Source organism: Podarcis vaucheri, assembly GCF_965113315.1.
Source record: "Podarcis vaucheri genome assembly, chromosome: 6".
NCBI lineage: Eukaryota > Metazoa > Chordata > Lepidosauria > Squamata > Lacertidae > Podarcis > Podarcis vaucheri.
In genome coordinates this window covers 29,972,152-29,997,100 of record NC_138764.1, presented here as the reverse complement: position 1 = coordinate 29,997,100, position 24,949 = coordinate 29,972,152, and the positions used below count along the sequence as shown (strand labels likewise).

At 44.5% G+C, this 24,949-nt stretch overlaps 1 protein-coding gene across 4 annotated transcripts in view; it reads left to right on the top strand.

The window, feature by feature from the left end:
* BCAR3 (BCAR3 adaptor protein, NSP family member) overlaps window positions 1-24,949 on the top strand; it is a 90,409-nt gene that overhangs the window by 52,479 nt on the left and 12,981 nt on the right. For 3 of the 4 annotated variants that reach the window (XM_082227829.1, XM_082227830.1, XM_082227832.1), the window contains 4 exons: window positions 14,378-14,521; window positions 20,202-20,644; window positions 22,240-22,340; window positions 24,053-24,684. In XM_082227829.1, coding sequence (XP_082083955.1) covers window positions 14,378-14,521; window positions 20,202-20,644; window positions 22,240-22,340; window positions 24,053-24,684 — 1,320 coding nt within the window. Of the gene's footprint in view, window positions 1-1,364; window positions 1,563-14,377; window positions 14,522-20,201; window positions 20,645-22,239; window positions 22,341-24,052; window positions 24,685-24,949 lie in introns of those variants that run through there. The other variant, XM_082227831.1, reaches the window with a different exon arrangement.

Here is a 24,949-nt window from a genome sequence, read left to right as displayed (position 1 = left end):
TCTGTAACCTGAAGCATCTGTAACCTGAAGCGTCTGTAACCTGAGGTACCACTGTAGTTCTATATTAACTGCCTCAGCATTGGGACAGGATTTTAGATGGTGTGAAATTGCACCAAAATGTCATTTGACATGACTTGGTAGGTGAGTTTTGCTTAGAGGTCTGACCATTGTATTGCAGATTTGGAGCGGCTTTTCTTCCAGCTGAGAATGCACCGTGTGCTTGTTTTTATATGTATGTTGTTCGTTCTTTACAGTATATGGCTTGGATCACTAACTTGACACATTTGGGACCCTTTACTCTGCAAGTTCCTTTCTACAGGCCTTCCACTTTCTGCTCACGGCGCATTGTAGTCTGGATTCTGCAATGCAACCTATAATTAAAGGAAAGCATTGAAAGGGATATGTTTTAAAAGTGCATAGTGCCTTGCATAATCCTTATTTGTGTTGAGCTTTTTATGTTCAGAACCATAGGGTATAGACTGACCTTTATTTCTGGTCTGCCAGCGACAAAGTTTGGCTTAACTTGTCTTTTCAAAGGAACTTGCCCCCACCCACCCCAGAAGCTGAAATCTCCTGTTTCAATTGAAATCAATGGCAACAATCCCATGGTTTTTCAGTTGCCTCCTACCCAAAGGCTGCCCAGAGAGCTGTAGTAAGTGCTGCTTTCCAGAAGGCTGCATAATTGTGTTCACCAGCTCTGGCAATTGACTGACTTATCTTCTAATTAAATAGAGGAAGGCTGTGTTTGCTTCTATGACGCTAGCAGCGGCTGTGATGATGCTACTGGCTGCGCTCTGTTGTTGCTGCATGACAGGTTGTCAGCAGCTTCCTATTTCAAGACAAACAGTCTCGACTTTTTTCCCTTGGTTACCTGTGCACTAGGATGTAACAGTGTAGATGATGAGTAACAGAGACATGCAACCCCCTAGGCAACCAACTGATCTCCCCCCACCCCCGAACTCTGTTTATCAGTCGTGTACGTAGCAATGTTACTGATGCAATCATGGGCATTGCTTTTTGTGTGTGTGTGTGGCTGCAGAGGTATAACTGGACTTGGAAACCTTTCTGGGCCCAATGACTCAATATATTACGTGCTGAAGAACAAGGTGATGATTAATTTCTTGCTGGATTGGGGATTTGTGGTTTGTAATCTGGGGGATTCCCAAACAGAGATTCGCTCCCTCCTCTCCCTCTCTTTGAGGGTTAGGATTTCATTGGCAAGCTGAATGAAGTCCCATGATGATTCTGATCCATTGCTGGAAGCAAGCGGGAGATGACCTTCTTAGATGACAGGATCAGCTTTCACTGAGGAAACGGCCTGGGATTAAAATATGAGGTTGGGGAGGGCGGGGGGGAAGTGTAGAAGACCCAGCAAAGCAGGAGCTAAACTCAGTGGGAGCTCTTGGAAGTAGCTGGGAGGGACCATTCCTCTTGTGTGCCAAGGGAGGTTGTTGGTCTACGGGACAAAAGATCTGAAAATGCCGAAAGATTCCAATGTTCTTCAAACGCTCATAGCATCTCTCTGCTGTTTTTATCACCGCAAGGCCATTATTGGTGTCAAGGTAGGTGGTCTGTAATGTTAAGGAAGTGTGTGTGATTGTACTTACACGTATATTCTATCTACAGATCAAGAAAAGGTCACATTTTTATGTTGTTACACACTGTTGTCCAGGCATAGTTGTGGTGTAGTGGTTAAAGTGTTGGAGTCTGCCACAGAGACCTGTGTTCAAAATCCTGCTCAGCCGCATAGCTCGCTGACTGATCTTAGCCAAGTCTCTCCCTCCTACCTCACAGATAAAATGTGGAAAATCCCCAGGTATGCCACTCTGAACTGGTTGTGGATAGAAATGGTATAAGGACTACTAGTAGCTGAAAAGATAAATAAGAAAAATTAGCTTTATTTTCAGTCTGGTAATTTTTTGCATTCTTTTACCCACAAGTCCTTTCCATGCCATTTCCACAATTAATCTGCAATATTTGTTTTAAAATCTGTGTGAAAACTCATGAGTATAACATTTTAAATGCATCCTTTCTTTCCAGATATACTCTTCTAAACATACTTCCTTTTAAAATATGCCTTTAAAACATATTTAGATATGTGGTCTTGATCTTTGAAACATTTGGGAAGGATGGATAAATATTTTCTGACCCATGCTTTTTTCTTTGTGCTGCTTTTATTGTAATTATTGGTATGTTTCAACCAATTTTCTATATGTACATAGTCTTAATATTAATGAATTAATGTTTAATTGTATTTTAATGATTTTTTATCTGTAAGCCGCCTTGAGTTCCATCAGGGAAAAAGATGAGGTATGAATAAATAAATATGTAGTATTAATAATAATAGTCTAGATTAGAAGATGCATGCAGATCAGGTCAACTTGCATTGAAATTTACTACGACTGAATTATTCAATAATCCCTGTTTTAAACTTTAGGCTGCCTGCTAACCTGAAGTTGTAAACAGACAGAAGGTTGCATCATAAAGAAAATGTGAAGTCAGTAGTTGCAAAAAGGATTTATTTACAAATTGGTTATCAGATTACATAAAGCATTCAAAACATCTCTGCTTTTCTTTACGGGAAACTGAAAGTGATATGCTATATGACTAAAAATAATACACAGGCACTTAATATAGAAATTCATAACACAATGTACTTTCTTTTATCAGATACTTTTTACTGAGTTTCGTGAAAAGGGTCTAGCAAAATATATTTATATACATTTTTTAAAAAGTGCTGTATTACCAAAATCTCAGATCTTGTTAAGTATGCAATTCTAAGGATAATTTTATTATTAATAATAATCACTGTCAAAAGATGACGCTCATAAACAACAGTGACTCCATCCCTCAGTTAGGAGGTCAGAAACATGCCATAGACTCATATATTCCCTTTGTGAATTTTGCCCTCCTATTGTGGTTTTAATTGTTTGTGATCTATTCATTATGTGATCAATTCATTATGACCAGGGTTTACATAACTATCTTCAAATCCTGGTTTCAAACTCTGGTTATGAGGGCAATCCTGGTTATGATTCAGCATTGTTTAGTCTGGGTACAGACTTGCATTGGGGGATATAGGAGCCAACCTCTAGGGAATCAAAGGCCCTTTGCCCGTGCCCCATAAAATATTTTGAGGGGGCCAGGCCTCAACAAAGTTGATGGGCATTGCCATTCAAATGGTGTGTGTACACTGCATTTTGTGATGTGGAGTGGGGCTTACCTGGGCCCCTGACAGAGGAATGGTGACAGGGCAAGCAGGGTGGCAGGGAGTATTTCATGACCCAATACATTTTGCTGCCTGAGGCAAATGGCAAGATAGTGTCCCTCTTCTGTTCCAATGTACAGAAGGTGACCAGACTGGAAACAGAATTTTACTTCAACACTGGTAATGGGGCAGAATCTTAGACAACCTCAGTGCAGCTGGCTAGTTTAGGGGGTGCAGGGCAAACCACCCAGCACATTATTATCTCACCACTGTTTGCTGCCCCTGCTATCAGCTGCCCCCCCCTAAATCAATCCAAATCAATCCAAATACATAGCTAACTGAGGTTCTGCCCCCCCCAAAGGCCTGCCCTTCCCAACAAAAATCCTGGCTATGCCCATGCAAGCTACTATATTTTGATGCTGAGGAAAACATGTTGAGTTTTTGCTGTGCATGCAGCTGTTAAAGCCAGCATGTCAACTTGTCTTGGAAGGCATTTACTCACAAGGAGTCCCCTATGCTTCTCTTTGTTTAGTAGACTGCAATTCGCAGAAGAGCAACTTAGGAATTTACTGCGGGGTGACGTAAGAACAAATGGAAAGAAAGCTGCTGGTTCAAACACGCCGCTTAAGAAGGGGTTTTAAGGTCATGATTAAGGTTGTAAAAGCCATTATTTTAGCCCGGCTGGTATAAAAACTTCCATGTGAATTTTGAGGCTTAGCGTTCATTATCAAAGTAGAATTAGAGCTACAGTTCTTGACTACGTTGTTTATCTTGGCACAATGGCCTAATACCTAAAATCATGCAGCATGTTGTCATGGTAACATTCCATTGACCCAATCCACATGTCCTCTGGGGAAACAGGATGGGGGGGACGGGACATTATTTTTATATAGAAATCCATCTGGCCCTGTTCAGAAATAAGATTCTATTTGAGAGGCTCCCAGCTCTTCAAAATAGGCTGGTTATGCACTGCAGAACTTTTGAGATCTCTGCTGCTTCATGTTCAATAAAGTTCTATTTTAAAGCATTTGTAAGCATAGAAAAAGAGGACCAGAGATGGCAGCTTTTGCTCTCTGGGGATTTAAGTTGAAATGGATAACAGAATCATACAAGTTTGAAGGGACCCAAGGGTCATCTAGTCCAACCCCCTGCAATGCAGCTAGATCTGTGCTGACAAGATTGTAAGGCAGGATCTTAGCTCTGACTAGAGCCAGTACATTAGTTTAAATAGAAGCACGCTAAGAATATAGTTGTGAAGCTTGATGGATGCTGTGGAGCTTAGATAGTTTTGTATATTATTATTGGTTGTGAGCCCTAGAAGACCTGATCCCTGCCCTCCAGGCCTTTTCCGCCTTGGAAGTATAAACTTTGATGCTGAGGAAATGTTATACGGTGGTACCTCGGGTTACATACGCTTCAGGTTACATATGCTTCAGGTTGCAGACTCCGCTAACCCAGAAATAGTGCTTCAGGTTAAGAACAGAAATTGTGCTCCGGTGGTGTGGCAGCAGCAGGAGGCCCCATTAGCTAAAGTGGTGCTTCAGGTTAAGAACAGTTTCAGGTTAAGTACGGACCTCCGGAACGAATTAAGTACTTAATCCAAGGTACCACTGTAGTCCAATAGGATTGCAAGGGATAGCTTTTTATTTTCTACATGCCCAACCAATATTGCTATTGCATGGTAGCAGGGGACTTTGAAAGCACATGGAATAGCCATGCACCTCAGATGAGCGATACCCAACATGCCTTCAAGGTGGTGTGGCCTACAACTCTCATCAGCCCACCCCTGTTCGCTAGTGGCCAGGGATATTTGGAGCTATAATCCAGTAACTCCTAGAAGGTGCCACATTGGCTGCCCTCTGCCTTAGATGAGCATCATGTTTGTACCATGAGCTCCACCCCTTTACCCCTCCCAAAGCTTTGTCTTTAATCCTCTAAGGTCTTGCTCTTGATCTCATGAGCCTCTACCACAAATTCTTTCCCATCTCTCTTAGAAGTTGGCAGCACAACAGTCAGGGTGGATTCCAAATGAATATTCATAATTATGTGACATCATTTTATATTCTTGTCTGTGCAGAGACAGTGCAGCAGTTATGGTACAAAGGGGAATGACCTGTAGTAAGCAGGTTGCTGTTTGTGTCTCTTGTGGGCATGAGCTGTCATTTGGACTACCCTTATTTCGGGTTGGGGGTTTTTTTTGCTGCTTATTTATGAAAACATTTCTGTACCGCCTCACACATTAATCATGAGGTAAAGGTAAAGGTACCCCTGCCCAAGCGGGCCAGTCTTGACAGACTCTGGGGTTTGTGCGCCCATCTCACTCAAGAGGCCGGGGGCCAGCGCTGTCCGGAGACACTTCCGGGTCACGTGGCCAGCGTGACAAAGCTGCATCTGGCGAGCCAGCGCAGCACACGGATACGCCGTTTACCTTCCCGCTGGTAAGCGGTACCTATTTATCTACTTGCACCCGGGGGTGCTTTCGAACTGCTAGGTTGGCAGGCGCTGGGACCGAGCAGCGGGAGCGCACCCCGCCGCGGGGATTCGAACCGCCGACCTTTCGATCGGCAAGCCCTAGGCGCTGAGGCTTTTACCCACAGCGCCACCCGCGTCCCTAATCATGAGGTAGTGTACATCAATTTTAAAATACATATCTAACATTAAAATAACAACAGCTAAAAAACCCTTAGAACTCAGGGAAGGGTTTAAAAGTATGGTGACTTTGCTTGGGAGGACAGAGGTGTGTTTAGAAGGTGCATAAACATTATCATTGTGGGCAATTGCTTAAGCTCTGAGGGGAGATGTTTCCTCAATAAGGGAGCCACCACAGCAAAGGCCCTTCTGCTTGGTTGATGTCAATCACACTTCCACAGACAGCAGTACAGGAGAGCCTTATCAGCTGATTGTAGCAGTCATGGGGGGCAGTAAGCGAGAAGATACTCTTTCAGGTATTCTGGTCTCAGGTTGTTTAGGACATTATAGGACAAGACTAAAACCATGTGTGTTAGTTTACTAACAGCCAATGCAACTGCTTTAAGAGCACGATAAGATGAGCACAATAGGCTCATGCTTCAGCTTCTGGAGCAGCTTTTAGGGCAGCCCCATCAACCTTATAGCATGCTCAGTTTCTTCTTGTATTTTGCTATTTAAATTATAATACAGTGGTGCCTCGCAAGACGAAATTAATTCGTTCCGCAAGTCTCTTCGTCTTGCGAGTTTTTCGTTTTGCGATGCACGGTTTCCCATAGGAATGCATTGAAAATCAATTAATGTGTTCCTAGGGAAACCACCTTCAGACCAGGTCCGGGGACAGTCTGTCCCCGGACCTCTTCTGAAGGCTGGGGGGGGGGGACCAAGGGCTTTTCTTCCCACCCCAGCATTTTAAAAAACCCCGGGACAGCGGAGGACTTCTCCGCTGTCCGGGCGATCTTAAAATGCTGGCGGGCGGCATTTTAAAATCGCCCCGGGACAGCGGAGGACTTCTCCGCTGTCCGGGGCGATTTAAAAGCCCATGGGAAGGCAGGCAGGGGGGACAAAGACTTTCGCCCCCCCGCCCGCCTTCAGAAGGTGTTCCCGCCCCCCCGCCCGGCTTCGGAGCAGCGTTCCAAAGCCGGGCGGTGGGGGCAGGTGTTCCCGCCCCCCCGCCCGGCTTCGGAGCAGCCTTCCGAAGCCGGGCGGTGGGGGCAGGTGTTCCCGCCCCCCCCCCCCCGCCCGGCTTCGGAGCACCGGGAGAAGCGATCTCCCCGCAGCCCCTTGCTTCAAAAGAGGTCCGGGGGCAGCGGGAAGCGCTTCCCGCTGTCCCCGGGCCTCTTTTGAAGCAAGGGGCGGTGGGGAGAAGCGATCTCCCCGCAGCCCCTTGCTTCAAAAGAGGTCCGGGGGCAGCGGGAAGCGCTTCCCGCTGTCCCCGGACCTGGGGCTGCGGGGAGAAGATCGCTTCTCCCCGCCGCCCCTTGCTTCAAAAGACCCGCTGTCCCCGGGGCAAGCTTCGTTTTGCGAAGCAAGCCCATAGGGAAATTCGTCTTGCGAGGCAACTCGAAAACGAAAAAACCTTTCGTTTTGCGAGTTTTTCGTCTCGCGAGGCGTTCGTCTTGCGGGGTACCACTGTAGGCTCCTTGGCCTACTTGCCTTCTGTATTTTGCTACTTTTTACTGCAAGCCGTACCTAAGTGGGCATCTGTAGGATCAGTAGTTTAGGTAGAGTCAGAGAGTATTCTGAATATGCTGCATTCTGCCTCATCATAAATGTGAAATCTGCTCACAGAGGTCTTTCCTGTCATAAGTGAGAAGCCCTTGACTGGCAGCTCCTGGGGTTAATTTCAGTGTATCCTGGCAGGGCTCTATGCATAGCAGCAGGAAAGGCTGATAGCCTACTAGGAAGGCAGAGGACATCAAAAAGTTGCACAAACAGCTTACGCAAAATCTCATCAGGGTTTCAGGTTTCCTTTTTTTTTTAATCATAGAGAGCAGGAAGCCACACTAACTGTTTAGGTACGCTAGACGTAAATAATACTTTACGAAAGAGATGGAGAAGATTGCTAATGCATTCCCCTAACGAGGAGAGAGAGACTAGAGATGATGTACAAAAAAACTGAAGCCACTGTCTTGTTTTCTTTTATTTCACCAGGGGCTTTGTTGTTGTTGTTGTGAGAAAAAGCAAACCCAAAATAAAATGAGATTATTTTCAGTGAAGGGCTCCTCCAGATGACCTGTTTATTCAGCATCAGTTCCTGATTTGCTTGCACAAAGCTTACACACTGGTTGTACAATGCCTGGTCTTTATTGGGCATTTGTTCTGTTTTGTTTACAGAGTGATCATACACCAGTGGCCGTTCATTCTGCATTTGTCCTGATTTGCTTACAGGGCATTTACACAGGTTCTGATTACTCATCCACCCACCCCACAGTGCATTTCCTTGTCACTTTCATAACACTTTCACCACCACCACCACCATCATTTATACCCCACACATCTGGCTAGGTTGCTTTTTTTAAAAAAGTGGATTTGTTGGGGTAGGCCACTGGAGTACTTTAATGCACTTAAATTGTGCAACCCTTTGTTCATGTTTTGGTATCTGTATGAATCCCTCCTGAAAAATAATGGCAATCTGGAGACTTTCTAAATCTGGGAGACGGAATTCATAATTTGGGGGTGGGGTGAAGAAACTTGTTGTGAGATTGGAGTATTTGTTTTGTGATTGGAGTGTTATGAGATTGGAGTGTTTTATTTAAAAAGCAAGAGGTGCCTGGGTTTAAGCTGCCTTGTATAGGAGCACTTTCCCATCATTTCAGATTTTCCAAGGCTGAGCTCTGACATTTAGAGCAGGTTCAGTTGCTGGTACAAGGCTGATTCAATTGCTTACCTGGCTGATTCCTTTCTTGAGGGTAAAACTTGTATATGCAATGTAATGTGAATGCATGTAATGTACAGTGGGCATGATTTACACAAGACTGAAAAGGGAGGGGAGAGAGGAAGAGAAGGGAACTGTTGAGAATTGTACCTTCAGCTTTATTGTCTCTGCACCACAGATTATAATGTGAATGTTGGAGAGGAAACAACATTATCAGCTCAATATGATGTGAACTTTCAGCTTTACTCAACCTCTGCTGTTTTCTTACAGCTGCCACTTTCCTCTCAGTGCCTCTCCACCCCTGCTTTACTCAAACTTCTGCCTTGTTCAGAACAGCCACTTTTCTCCCTTTCAGTGTCTTTCCCTTCTCACTTTACCCAAGCTTCCCCTGCTTCCGTTCCTCAGCCGCCTTATGTGTGAGAGAAGAAGGATGCAAAGCACTCAAATATCCCATAGCACTTACCCACCATTTTCTCTGTCCTTTTTTTTTTACTGATAATTTTTATTTGGTTTTACAAGTATAAAATTATAACAATACAAAATGCATATCCATATTTAGAGATTCATCCGAATCTCTGGACTTCCCACGTTGCCCTCCATGGGTCCTATTGTCAACCCATTCAACTCCATATTATTCAGTAATCCATATTTTATGTCACTCCATTTTGTCCATAATATTTGCAACATTACAAGTGTTGTAATCCTGCTAATGTTTTCATCTGCTTACAGTGGTCTCCCGGATAAGTTATAAATTTTTCCCATTCTTTATAAAAATTTTGGTATTTTTGGTTCCTGAGCTTTCTGGTCAGTTTTGCCATTTCGTCATAGTATAATAATAATAATAATAATAATAATAATAATAATAATAATAATAATAAAATAAATAAATAAATAAATAAAAAATAATTATACACCACCCATCTGGCCAGGTCTCCCCAGTTTGCCATTCTTCTCTGGTAGGGACTTTGTCGTCTTCCATCTCTGGGCTAGTAACATCCGTGTGGCCGCCGTCTCCATTTTCCTCTCAGTCCTTTCCATCTCTGCTTTACTCAAACTTCTGCTGTTGTTTTAAACCATCACTTTCCCCATTTCAGTGTCCCTTCTCTCTTGTTCCTATACCGTGGCAACTGCTCTTGTGGAACCAGCCTTCTCTTGTGCTCCTTTTTACTGTCCTGACTTCGTGCAAATCCAGGATTGTGATGAGGCACTACATTCTTACTATGTAGAGAGAAATATTAATCCCTTTTTTACAACAAAATGGTACAAATAAATGTATTTACTATCAGGTCAGTAAAAGGAAGACCCGTTTTATTCCTGCAGCCATGATGACGACCAACTTCCAAGAGACTGCAATCTACTCACAATTAAAAACTGGCGGTGATCTACTCCTTTTGGGGGGGGGGGTTCAGGTCAAAGTTAACTTGGTAGAAATAAATATCCAGTGATGTGAAATGGTATTTCTAAATTCTGGTAGGCGCCTAACCTAAGGTTACCAGATTTTTTCCAATGAATCCAGGGACACTTATTGCTATGCACATGTGAATTCTGAGAAAGCTGTAAATCCAGGGACTGTCCCCAGGAAACGGGGACATCTGGCAACCTTATCCTAACCTGCATCATACATGTACAGTGGTGCCCCGCAAGACGAACGCCTCGCGAGACAAAAAACTCGCAAGACGAAAGGTTTTTTCGTTTTCGAGTTGCTTCGCAAGACGAATTTCCCTATGGGCTTGCTTCGCAAAACGAAGCTTGCCCCCGCACCCCGGACCTCTTTTGAAGCAAGGGGCAGCGGGGAGAAGATCGCTTCTCCCCGTTGCCAGCCCTGCAACCTCCGGGGACAGAGGGGAAGGCGCGCGTGCGCCTTCCCCTCTGTCCCCGGACCCCTTTTGAACCAAGGGGTGGCAACGGGGAGAAGCGATCTTCTCCCCTCCGCCCCTTGCTTCAAAAGAGGGGACACGGGAAGGCGTGTGCGCGCCTTCCCCTCTCTCCCCGGACCCCTTTTGAACCAAGGGGCGGCAACGGGGAGAAGTGATTCTCCCTGCTGCCCCTTCCCTTGCTTTAAAACAGGTCCGGGGACAGAGGGGAAGGCCTGCGGCACTTCCCCTCTGTCCCCGGACGGTCTCCATAGGAACGCATTGATTGATTTTCAATGCATTCCTGTGGGAAACCGTGCTTCGCAAGACGAAAAACTGGCAAGAAGAAAAAACTTGCGGAACGAATTAATTTCGTCTTGCGAGGCACCACTGTATATAAACTGCTATCATTTGGTGATGCTCTCCCTGGCCCCTGACTTTAAAACATTGCTCTTTGAAAGCGAAACACCAGAGGAAAATGAACAATAGAGCCAGCCTTGGCTCCCATCGCATTAAAAAGGTCAGCTAAGAACAACAGTCTATCTTCTTGGCAATGTTCCACTTAGAACAATGCCCTCTTAACGGTATGGCCAATTATCAGTAGTTTAATAGACTAGCTGCACAAGGGAGCAGCACAACGAGGAAGTCTGTAGTAAATGCCTCCTACAGTGCATACAATGGAGGATGAGCTCTCAAGATCAGAGCATTCATAGTAAAACCTAGATTGGAGGATGAGAACTTGCATCCTTTGGTCTTTCTCAAGTACCGCAGAGTTGCAGTCACATCACTTTGAGGCCTTGGGGTTCATCCAAGTTACTAAGAAGAAATGCACAGCCATTTGTGAGGGGAATGTTTCTGCTGTTGTTGTTGCATGGTAACGCTCTACAGTCAATGGGGTCTCCAACTCTGCATTGCTTTATTCGTGCTGCTGTTTTTGGAAGGAGCAAGCAAGGATTTATTTAGCAACCAGCAAGCTGCTGCAGATACCCAGATTTAGAGATACAGATATACGTGTGTGTGTATAGACAAGTGATAGACACTGTGAAAGTACCTTGTAAGGCTAGAGACAGGCAATATTTTGTTTTTCTTTTTAGAAAAGAGGACCAGGCTGGGGGAGGGGGGGAGTGAGTGCACATGGCCTTTTTGTTAAATTGATGGGCATTTAAAAAAATAAATCTTTTTAAGTGTTGTTTGTGAAAATGGCTTTAGGGATCAGACCATGTGATAATAATGCTGTATCGTGCCCAGGAATTTACTATTATTTACTGTGTGTGACTAGCAGAGTCTTGGGAAACACAGGACCAGTTTCTTGCATCAGTCACTGATTTGATGAGAGAGTTTTCTGTTTCTTCAGTTTTTGGTTGTGTTGTGGGACCAGGTCACAGCATACAAAGCAAAATGTAAACAGTCCAGATTGAAAAGAAAGCAAATATGTCTGAGTAGGGGACAAATCATTGTAACAGATGCCTTCTTTTTGAAACAAAATCTGCAATAATAGCAGCAAGAGAGCCAGCTGGGCTTAATTAAAATGCTGCTTGAAGCCTTGTGAGCTGTCTGTTTGAACTAAAGGAGCAGGCATAGACTGGAGGGGAGAGAACAAAGATGAGGGATTAAGCTCAGCTCCCACATCTTTTAATTTAACCCTACATCTCCTAATTCAGTGTTCGTGAAGAACAAAGCAGCTGATCCTTAATCAGAGTGCCAGAGACGAGAATCTCTCATTGGACAGGTCACTGACATCATGCCAAGAAGAATTGTGGGGATATTTTAGCCAGAGCCCTGTCGAAAGGGAAGATGATGATGAGAGAGAGAGAGAGAGAGCGAGAGAGCGAGAGAGAGAGAGAGAGAGAGAGAGAGAGAGAGCTACTTGACACAGTGAGGGTGGTGTGTTGAGAATGTGAATGAGAACAGTCTCATCTAAGTTGTGTACTGAATGAACTGGCATTGTGTGATTGCTCCGCTTTCAGCATATCTCCCAGTGTTGTCCCAACAACTGTGGCTCAGGGACATAATTTCTTTGTGGCAACAAATTTTGTAAGTGAATTATGGGTTGTGTGTGTTCTTGAGTCCATTCTGAATATTCTGCCAATCATTTTCATTGGATGACCCCCAAGAGAGGGGGAGAAACATCTTTGTGCCCACACCTCAAATAGTTTTATATATCTGTACAGTCATACCTCTGTTTACGTAACCCTCTGGTTACGTAAACTTCAGGATGTGTGCGCGACAAACCCGGAAGAAGCGGTCCTCAGGTTGCGGAAACCTTGGGATCCGACCGGACCTCTGGAACGGATCCTGTCTGCAACCGGAGGTACCACTGTATCTTGTATCTCTGTAGTTTTTTTATATATTAAAAATAAAATAAAATCCCTAAACACAATAGCGTTGGGTTGCCATTTGCTCTGCACTGTTTTTATAAAAAAAATATGTTGTGACTAGAAATTTATACAATAAGCCAAATATGTTTTCTTTCCTAATAATCCCTAATATTGAACACTGCTACACTTAGGACAGGATATAGGTGATAGGAGGCTGGATTATTGTGGAGGGGGGAGAGAGAGAACTGTGACCCCCTCTGGCTTTTATTTGTTCCCCCCTTTCTTTTAAAAAAGGGGGCACTTTGGAGTGAGCTCTAGGGATGGACCATAGCTCAGTAGTGTAGGTAAAGGACAAGGTAAGGGACCCCTGGACAGTTAAGTCCAGTCAAAGTTGACTATGGGGTGCGGCACTCATCTTGCTTTTCAGGTTGAGGGAGCCTGCATTTGTCCACAGACACCTTTCTGGGTCATATGGCCAGCATGACTAAACCTCTTCCGGCGCAATGAACACCGTGAAGGAAGCCAGAGCACATGGTAACACTTTTACCTTCCCGCCACAGTGGTACCTATTTACCTTCAGTAATGTAGAGTGTGTTATTTGTACAATTCCCAGATTCAGTCTCTGGAATTGCCAGATAAAGAAATTGGGAAAGTCATAAGCCCAAGACTCTAGAGTCAAGGTAGACAGTTCTGGGGTAGACACACAAGTAGTATGACTGATTATAAGGCAGTTTCCTTTGCTGGAAAATTGAGCTTTCTCCGTTTGGCTTCTGCAGTCCAAAGTGGGAAAGTGAAATTGACAAGGCTCAGTTTCACAGGAGGAAGTAAAACTGATAAGGATCATCCACAAATAAGCCAAACCACAAACACCCTGTGCTATACATGACTTTAAGCTTTGTAACAGAAATATACCCAAGCCCGTTTATTATTTTATATGCAGATGGGGTCCGAACCAGCCTAAGTGATTAGGAGAGAGAGCTAAATTGTTGCTGAAGGTATTGCAGGAGGTGTCACAAAGGAAAACAATGTGATTATGGTGTACTTTGCAGGGTCATATGAATCAATTTTTGATGCACCTTTTTCTTCTTTTTTGGCAATAATCATTTAGCAATAATGTGTAACTTGTGTAAAACATGGAATTGTCTGCTGGCGCTGCCTTATACTGAGCTGGTATTGTCCAATGACAGACACCAGCTCTCCAGTGGTTTCAGACAGGAACTCTTTTCCAGCCCTGCTGTAGAGATGCCAGCGATTGAGCCTTGGGGATCTCTTGCATGCAAAGCACATGGCTGACGACTGAGCAATTATGGCTCTCCCAAATTGGGATCTTCTTTTTATTCCTTTCTCCATAAAGCGTTATTATTGCAAAGGTACAGAAATGACTCAGCAGGCACGCCAGTTATTATCGCAAGCAATCCAGGTGGGACATTTTACAATATCACCTTGCAGCATGTAATCATTACCTAGCTTCTCACCTGGCAGGAGCTTCCACAAATACTGCTTAGGGATCAAAGGCTCGTAAAACGTGGCGTGCGGATTTCATTGGCTTGTTGCGAGTCTCATGGCACATGGGGCAGAATGAAAGTTTTGAGCAAGATAAGGCGTTCCGTCAGGCCTGGGGTGATCAAGTCTCCTTTCTCTTTCCCTCTTGCAGTTTTCCAAGGAAAAGCATGTTATGGACAGGCTGGGTATGGAGAGTTCCCCAGAAAAACTCAAGAAAGAGCTGGAAGAGGAGCTCCAGTTGAGCAGTGAAGATCTGCGCAGCCATGCCTGGTATCATGGACGTATTCCACGACAGGTGTGTCCCTTTTTGGTCTCTCTGTTGGGTAATTCTGCCAGCTTGTTTTCTTTTCCCGTTCTTTCTTCCTTGCTTACTAAATCCAGGTATTTCACAATTCTATCTCAAGTCTTTCACCTCCACCACTGGTTTTCTTCTTCTTCTTCTGCAAATCGGTTCAAATTTATTATGAATGCGCTTGTGATCAGTAGTTCAAATCCAGCATTTATGGAGCATGGAAAAGAAAAGCGAAAACCTGAGGATGTTATTATGGGAGGAAGAATTGCATATATAGAGGGAAGTGCAGAAACCTATCTCCGTCCTGACTCTGAGCCTAGATCCAGTTCAGTCACGCCTGCTACCCATTTAGAGCGGTCGCAAATGATACGGAGGAAACCTGCAAGATCCCAATATTACTCTCCCTGTAATTATCCCTCAGCTTGTTTATTTAATATAAAGATTATCTTAAAGAGACTCGCAGGAACTGTCATTTAGTTAGTTTTTTAACCCAATTATATCACCAGAGGTTCAATGCTAAAATAAACTCCCAGGCGATGCTTTAAGTATAGCTGGGAATATAGCTATGAGAGAGTTGGCCACACAACCGCTAAGTCTCCTTTCTGGCACAGAAATTGACACTCCGATCTATTCTGAGAATCTTTACTATTAAAAAAAGCAAGCAAGCTGATAGCTTTCACAGCTTTGATAATTTTGCTGTTCCTTTCTTGCTCCCTGTCAGTCCTATCCTGGAGAAGAGAGATCCATGTTATTGGAAAATGTGACTAAATTTATGTAAAAATCAGCCAGATATTTCTAATTTATTTCGTTTATCCCTGATTGCAGGAATCGGGTTTACTGATTAGCAAGATTTTGAGCACATAATGTATGCTCTAGCTACAGAAATTGCTTGATCCTTACTGGAAACGGAATAATGTTATAATGATGATAATTTGGGAATCAGGACATGTGAGGCCATTTTAAAGCATTAAGCAACACATTGCTTTTTCTTGGTTTTCACCATATTTACATGTGTTTCCACATCTGTCTGAAAGCAGACATTTTTAGTTTAATCTAATGCAACTGAAACAGCATGAGCTAGTCATCAAAGTGCAGACCTCTGGAGTTATGAGCCTCCCTGTGGATATCAGCCCTGGAAAGCATTCAGAGATAGCAGAATCTGGTGGCCATGTGATGTACATGCTTATTGGCTAAAGCTTGTCTGATGAAAAAGACGAGAGCCCTAAAAAATTTGAGTTATGAGTAATTGTGCCAGATAACGGCAAAGAAAGCCAGTATATTGAACCCACTGAAGAAAGGCATTGATGAGGTCACTTTTAGGGTCAATTTAAATAAAAAGTTCTATCTTAGCCCAGCTACGGTTTTGGTTGTGTGGAGGATACTTTATGACAATGGGCACAATCTAGAGAAAACAGAGTGAATCCAATTATATTTGCGAGGTTTCTAAAGTTGTGCTTACCAGAAAAAATTCTCACCATAGTAAAATACATACAAAATGCCATCATTTGCACATTTTTTCATGGGGTGAAAACCTGGTCATTACCATAGTTGCCATTCTAACTATCTCACTTTTTATTTTTATTTTTCATTTTTGTAATTGGAAAAAGAGGGAGTGTCAGAATTAATTTGTGGATGCGGAGGAAGCTACATTTATGTGATTGTAAGATTGGAATAATTAATAATAATAATTTTATTATTTGTATCCCGCACATCTGACTGGACAGCTTCCAACAAAATACAGAAACACAGTGAGACATCAAACATTTAAGAACTTCCCTATACAGGGCTGCCTTCAGATGTCTTCTAAAAGTTGTATATCTCCTTGACATCTGATGAGAGGATATTTCACAGGGTGGGCACCACTACCGAGAAGGCCCTGTTCCAGCAAGCCATTTTGAGAAGGTGGTGAAATGCAGCCTGCTACAGTTGGTGCTTTTGGCCATTATGTCTAGCTTTGCCCTCAGCTGTGGATGAGCAGCAGCAGGACTCACTCAGATTCAGAATGCATTTATTCTGACACAGCCACTTGCTTATTGCGCTGGTTTGGCTATGTCAGGGGTAGTCAACCTTTTTATACCTACCGCCCCCTAATGCATCTTTCTTGATGGTAGAATTTCCTTACCGCCCACCAGTGCTCGAGGGAAGGAGGATTCAGCTTGTGCCGTAGAACCCCCTACCGCCCACCTAGAATCCTGAAAGGCCACTAGTGGGCAGTAGGGACCATGTTGACAACCCCTGGGCTATACAGCCATACCCTGGTTGTTGAACGCCCTGTAACTTGTACGTTTTGGGTCCCCAACGCCACAAACCCGGAAGTGATTGTTCTGGTTTGCAAACGTTCTTTTGGAAACCGAACGTCCAACGGGGCTTCCGCGGCTTCCTGCAGCCAATCAGAAGCCGCGATTTGGTTTTTGAGCATTTTGGAAGTCAAACGGACTTCCAGAACAGATTCCGTTTGACTTCCAAGTTACGACTGTATAGCAAAGAAACAAATCTTGCACGTACAATTAAGATTTCAGAAATAGTTTCAAGGGAGGAAAACATTTAAAATATCAAATATTGATGCCACAAGGAAGTCAAGCATCTCTGTTGTAATCAATAGCATTTCCATTAATATTTTAGTATTAATGCACTTAAGCAGTATGCAAGCAGGAAACCTCACTGTCCTGGATGCAGAATACTTATCCATGTCTTTTAGTAGGAACAGGAATTTATCCCAGGAAGATAATCCCATCTTTGAAGCTAGAAACAGATAGATGTATTTAGTGCAAAGTTCTTCACACACCAGTAGCAGTTTTGTAGTGGGCACCACCACAAAGGGAAAAGGATTAAACTTTCCTTCATTATACAAGTGTTCCTTCTGCTGCTTGAGCAGTTTATGGTTCTTTTAAATAATTGTATATTAATTTATATTCGCACAATTTATTTGTCCCTGACATGTAGCAATGTGGGAATATAGGAGACTAGCTGGAAAGAGAGAGCCACTGTAAGCTCTGTTGGCTTTGACCGCATTGTGTAGTCACACAGCTCTGCATCTTTTTAGCTTTGGGATGTGAAAGCTCTTTGTGTTCCGATCACGTCATGATTTTTATTATTATTTTGCCTTTGCAGATTACAGTTTGGTGTGCCCGTAAAAATCCCAGAAGCGTATTTTATGTTTGTTTTGTAGCAGCTTTAAAAAAGGCTTTGTTTTGTTGTGTGGAATCTTAAACCGTTTGTGGTTTATTGCGGTTTGGGCTCCTGCAGGCTACGGCCTTCATAATTAGCTGTGTTAGGTGGATTGAAAACACAGCAGGTATCCTCATCTGAGCTGAAAACAAAGTGAATCAGTGGGATGCTAAGGCTAATGAGACACTCTCTGACTACTTAAGCAGTACACATTTGAGTACAGTACATGACCAAATGGCACTCAACAGTTCTTATTGAGAGAGCCATTCACAATCCTTATTCAGGCTGCATACACACTCATGTTTACTCTGCATCCTGTGCGCTCCCACCACTGGTATAGGAAGCAGTGTGCACATGATTCTACCCACAACCCACATCTATCCTGTCTTTCCTTATGGAATACCGCAGTTTTATGCATTTCTCGATCTCTTCCATCCTGATTGAGAAAAGGAAAAACCTAGCTGTGTTTTAAGCCTGTAATGTGTCCATAGCCTCAGTGTTAGCAAGAAGGAATGGAGGTGTCTTGGCTTGCAGTCCAGATCTCAGTGTGCCCAGTAATTCAGAGTTGTGAATGAGGAACCCCTTTCCTAATGTTGGGGTGCCAGGTGCCTACCAGAGCTTCAAAGGATTCCATGGCCTTGTTTCCAGATATAAACAAGGGTAGGAATTTAACTTCACTGTGACAGGGTATCCTATGGATTCTCCTTATATTCCTAGGCTAATCAGAATTTGGGCTGCGAAGCTGATCTTAGTCTTTTGCAAGGTCCAAATTTAAAAGTAGCAGTTTGAACTATCTTTGTCAGGCACTGGAGCCTAAGCACAATACCAGAAGACAAGAGTGCCAGGTTGAAGTCTTCCGTATCACTGAGATGGAAAAACTGTATGGGAAGCTCAGAAAAGGGGAAGGGCCTGTGACTTAGCTGACTATGTTGAATAGTGGTATAGTCCTATTCCAGAACTATAGCTGGACTACAACTCACACCAGCCTCAGAGTGAATTGTCAGGGATGGTGAACATCTGGAAACACCGGGAGGACACCCGGTTGTGGGAATGGTTACTCTAGGACAGTGTTTCCCAAACTTGGGTCTCCAGCTGTTTTTGGACTACAACTCCCATTATCCCTTGCTGGCAAGAACATTGGTCAGGGATGATGGGAACTGTAGTCCAAAAACAGCTGGAGGACTGAGTTTGGGAAACACTGCTCTAGGATATATATTTAATGTTTTGCTATTTTATTTAAATGCAACAACTTTTGTGATAGAGTACAATGAAGCATTGTAACATATATATATATATATATATATATATATATATATATATATATATATGCTTTCGTAGATTTTCACGGGTACAGGAATGCAGGTTTTGGTGTCTTCGGGTGTCTTCCCGTGTAAGAGTCGGGGTGTCTGTGCGACGTTTCGACGAGGTCTCACTCGTCATCTTCAGGCTGGTGCTTTCGGCTTCTTGTTACTGGAACAGAGCAGAGTCTGGTGTTTGAGTTCCTATAAATACTGTTGAGGGGTGTGGTGTATAGCCTCCAACGTTCTGGGCAGAGAGGAAGTTCCTAGATTAGTGTGCCTTTTCTTCTTTTGTTCCTTAATTACTTGAGGGATATCTTGGGTGATTTCATGAGTGATATTCTGAATACCACTGGGTGGGTCATTAAGTGTAGATTAGTTGCTAAAGCTTTTGTGTCTTGACCTCTTGAGCTTGTGAAGAGTTTTTCTGAGAAGATGGCTGTGCTGCATTTAGTTGTGCTCTGGCTTGGCTTCGTGTATAGGGGCGAGCTGTGGTTTTGTGCCTTGTGCCAGCCAGATCTGGACTCCATCCAGTAGCCAAACTATAGTGGCACCTCCGGATGCTGCACCCCCCTGCAATCCCTACACAGATCTGGCTGGCACAAGGCACAAAACCACAGCTCGCCCCTATACACGAAGCCAAGCCAGAGCACAACTAAATGCAGCACAGCCATCTTCTCAGAAAAACTCTTCACAAGCTCAAGAGGTCAAGACACGAAAGCTTTAGCAACTAATCTACACTTAATGACCCACCCAGTGGTATTCAGAATATCACTCATGAAATCACCCAAGATATCCCTCAAGTAATTAAGGAACAAAAGAAGAAAAGGCACACTAATCTAGGAACTTCCTCTCTGCCCAGAACGTTGGAGGCTATACACCACACCCCTCAACAGTATTTATAGGAACTCAAACACCAGACTCTGCTCTGTTCCAGTAACAAGAAGCCGAAAGCACCAGCCTGAAGATGACGAGTGAGACCTCGTCGAAACGTCGCACAGACACCCCGACTCTTACACGGGAAGACACCCGAAGACACCAAAACCTGCATATATATATATATATATATATATATATATATATATATATATATGCTTTCGTAGTGTGTGTATACACACACACACACACACACACACACACGCTGAGGCTTTCAGTAAAATAAAGTAAGGGTACACTTGTCCAATAGTGGCTAATCTCATTCTGATTTTCTCTTAAAGGTGTCTGAAAGCCTTGTTCAGAGAGATGGAGATTTCTTGATCAGGGACTCTCTCTCAAGCCCTGGGAATTTTGTCCTTACCTGTCAATGGAAAAACACCTCTCAGCACTTCAAGATCAACAAAACCGTCCTGAGGCTCAACGAAGCCTACTGCCGTGTTCAGTACCAATTTGAGGACGAAAGTTTCGACAGCATCCCTGGCCTGGTCCGGTGCTATGTGGGGAACCGCCGGCCAATCTCAAAGCAGAGCGGGGCAATTATATTTCAGCCCATCAACAGGACTGTCCCACTGAGGTGTCTGGAAGAAAAATATGGCACTTCCCCAGCCCTGCAAAGGGAGGGCAGCATTCCAGAAGGAAAAGTGGAAACTCCAAAAAGACTGAGCCTTAATATGTGCACTCGCCAGGCCAGAGAGCAGAATTCAGCCCGAGGAAACCTTCTAAGGTACGACTATCTTGCAGCATCTGTGAGAGTTTGAGATGGACGCCCTACTCAGGAGATCAGAATGTGGCTCTAATTATACAAGGGAGGAGAGGAAAGTATACATGATCAAGGAAGCTCTATCCCTTCCCATCACACTCCATGTTGAAGAGCAACTGTCTGCCAAGGGGAGCCCATCTCTACTCATGGATCTGTGTGGAAGATCCATGATTGGGTTTATTGACTTTTTTTAAAAAAAAAAAGCCTAAAAAACAGCTTTGGTTTGTCTGAAATAGCTGGGGGAAGCCATACTTTTTAATACTGTAATTTTATGTTGTGAACTGCCCTGAGATCTACAGGTATAGGCTGGTATGCAAATTTAATAAATGCTACAGTGGTGCCCCGCAAGACAATCCAAACTACAAGAAAGAAGATTCCACCTAAACATTAGGAAGAACTTCCTGACAGTAAGAGCTGTTCAACAGTGGAATTTGCTGCCAAGGAGTGTGGTGGAGTCTCCTTCTTTGGAGGTCTTTAAGCAGAGGCTTGACAACCATATGTCAGGAGTGCTCTGATGGTGTTTCCTGCTTGGCAGGGGGTTGGACTCGATGGCCCTTGTGGTCTCTTCCAACTCTATGATTCTACGAATGCCTCGCAAGACGGAAAACCCGCTAGACGAAAGGGTTTTCCGTTTTTGAACTGCTTCGCAAGACGATTTTCCCTATGGGCTTGCTTTGCAAGACGAAAACGTCTTGCGAGTGTTCCGTTCCCCCCCCCGCTCCCCCCTTTTTCTAAGCCGCTAATAGCCTTTTAGCCGCTAATCCGCTAAGCCTTTAATAGCCGCTAAACCGCTAATAGCGCTAATCGGGTTGCTTCGCTAGACGAAAAAACCGCTAGACGAAGAGACTCGTGGAACGGATTAATTTCGTCTTGCGAGGCACCACTGTACTACTACTTGGGAAGGGCTCTTTAGCCTTTTGTCCCTGCCTGGTTCTCTTTTAAAATCTATCAACCCTTTGCTCTTAAAACATCTATTAGCCCTGTTTTGGGGGAAAGGCTGGTGCCTGTGTTTTTATCTCTCCCCCCCCCCGAATGAGCCTATTAGTAGCTTTGTGGCAGTGATTTCTGTTGCTGGGAGAAAGGTTAGGCACCCCCACGCCCAGTGCTGCTGTTACAAGTCCATCTCCCTACTTTCCCCCATCCTCCAGCTGTTTAAGGTTCTAGAGATCCAGACATCCTTGTTCCTAGCACTGCTTTTTAAGTAGCATTGCAAATCAACTAAATCCACATTCATTAATATCACTCCTTTTGCTCACAAAGTTCACCCCATTTTATCCTCAGAACAATCCTGTGAAGGTGGCTTGGGTTCAGAGTGAGAATGTCTATAGACATATACCATGTCTATAGATATGGTGATGGAGACAGACTTTTTTGTGGTTTTGTGCTTTGGGATCATCAGTCAAGAGAGTCAGATGCCTGGCGGCCTGGCAATGAAGAGATCAAGCAGGGATGTGCAGCTCATGGCTCAAAGAGTATGGTCTGTGCGCAGAGGCGTAATGGAGAACATAAAAAAAATCAATTAACATGAATTAACATTGTGACGTTCCTCCCCTTTACAGAAACAAAGAAAAAAGCGGTAGCCATCCAGCCTGCTTGGACCATGTTCAGGAGAAGAGATTCCCCCTGAAGGCTCACCAGTCGGAAAGCTACCTGCCCATCAGTATGTGTCACCTGAGCTATGTGTTTGGAGCAAAACAGAGGGTGTTGCGGCGGTGGGCTGCTGTTCATTGAGCTTCTGTTTTAAACATGTCCTTGGGGAATTGTACACTTTTTATTGTCTGGGCACAAGAAAACAACAAACACATTGTGTGTGCGTAAAGTACATGCCACCCATTCATTGCATAATCCCTGCCTTTCTCTTCAATCCCCCAATTTTGAAGAACCAAACAAGAGGCGGGAGTGTTGGCTGGACTTGCCTCATAAGACTTTGGAGAGTGTGGGACATTGCCCCCCTCCTGCCCCCCTGCTTTTTCCATCTAGCAAAAGTTGCCCTCAGCAAAAATCTCACATGCCACCTGGAGCTTTGCATCTACAGTGATTTGCATGTGCCTTAAAGGTCTTTGTAGGTATTTTCCTGCATTCTGGAAACAATTGGCTTTACATGAGCTATGCTCTGAAATCCATTCCTGTCATAACTCCTTGTGCACTCAGGTTCCCTTTTCGGAAAATGTTCTTTCCGTGCAAAATGTGGGGCTATTTCTTGTGAGTCACAAGCTCTCATTTCTGCTCTTACCCATCAGATTCAGTTACAAACCAGTTCCTATTCCAAGCCCTGGAGATTTTCCACTTCTGACTGTACAGCCCAGAACATTATCATACTCACTGCAGAATAATGTGACAGTGCAGCTGCTCTGTATATCTCTGATTTTTTGGGGGGAGGAGGACCTGTATATTGGTGGAGCTTTACGCTTCACTGTCTCTAAACTATGCATCTTAAGTATGTGGCATTGGGAAGAATGCAAGGCATCCCAAATATATTGTTTGGTTTGTAACTATGGTATGTGTATTTGTGTTAACTGCCATGAAATCCTCAGATGAAGGGTAGGATAGAAAAACAAACAAACAAACAAATACTTTAACCAAGGAAATAATGAGTTGACAAAATTAGCTCCAGGGGTGACATATTCATTATGTTCAGATATGATAAGTCCAGCATGGAAATGATGCCTCTGTGCAAGAATGCAGCACTTGCCTGAAGAGCAAGGCCTGCTTGGCTTGACAGAACCCGGTTTCTTTCTCTCTGAACCCTCCTGCCTCTCCAGACAAGGGCGCACCTAGGGTTTGGCCCAATTGCCAAGGGCCCAGGCCCAGAGGGGTGCAAAAATCATGCCTTTCCACTCTGGCTCAGCTCCTCTAGCAAGGGCACAAGGGAGCCTAGTACGCCTCTCTGTTCAGCTCCAGGACATTACAGAGAATGACTGGTTTGTGCATCCCTCCCTCCCTCTGTGCTCTTCAGGGGACTCCAGTTCTCGAATGTGAGTACATTGCAGCGCACAGAAGAGGAGGGAAGATGGGCCTGGGGGCTGCATGTTGCCTGCATGCTCCACCCTTCAAAAAACAGCCTGTAATTTGTTGAGTGAACACTTTCACAAGGCCACTTCAGTGTGTGAAAACCTGACGGGGGTAGATTGCTTTGTGATACCCTTTTGCGTGAGTGACTCCTGAGGTCAGCCACACTTGCGGCCTTTCAACACCTTGCTCACCCATCACCTGTGCAATGACTGGGATGGGAAGGAAAGCCTGCCATTTCTTGCCAAGGCATGTGGTTCTAGATTTTGGAAGTCTTCTTCCTTCTCTGTCTCCCTGACAAGCGCTGCTCCCTTGCCATTTGTTAGCTCCTAACCTGTGTTGCCTCCTCCTTTTAACTTCCAGGTTCAAGGTACCCATCTCAGGGAACTGAAGTTGAAACCAGCCCTTGTCCCAAGTCGCCAGCATTCAGGACAGGCAGTGAGCCCACACTGAGCCCTCAGATGTTCCGGAGAGCTGCCTCTGAGTTGCAGCTCATCGATGCTCTCAGGGGTTCTGACAGCCAGCTGTACCCCAGGCCTCCGCCCAAGCCCAGCAAAGTCCCCTTTCTGAGGCCACCGCACGGTTCGGAGGCCCTGTACTGTGAATTGAACGCAGCGTTTCCCACAGACTGCGGGGTGACAAAGCAACCTTTATGCCAGAAGGACAGCTTTGTAGAGCATCTGGCAACGAGGGAGAATGGGACACATTCATCCAGGCATTCCAAAAGGAGCTACTTGATCCTGGGCGACAATGACTCTTTGCTGAGTGCTGCGGACCCACTCGTGGCCCAGACGGAGATGTGCCAAGAGAGCAGCGTCTTTGTCGCGCCTGTTCTTGAGATGGTCTCCAGTTTCAGGCCTAACGATTTTGGGTCCAAGCTCCTTCCCTTGGAAAACAAACCCTTGGAGACAGCCATGCTGAAAAGGGTCAAGGAGCTGTTCACAAACAACAGTGCAAAGAGAATCGCTCTGCATATGCTTAAAATGGACTGCAAGGTAAACTGTCTGTTTCTTTAAAAAAAAAGGTAGTAGTACTGTATTGGCCCAAATATAAGCCACACTTTCCCCCCAAATTTGGGCCGTAAAAAGTTAAAGAGCGGCTTATATTCATGACCTTAATGCGTAGCCCCCCCCCAAGGAAGCAGCGCACTGCCTGCCCGCTGCTCCCAAGCCTCCTAAGGAAGGGGGAATGGGGGGAGGCCGCTGGCAAAACTGCATGGCTCTTCCCCCCCTCCCCCCAGAGCAGCCCAGGAGCGCAGGG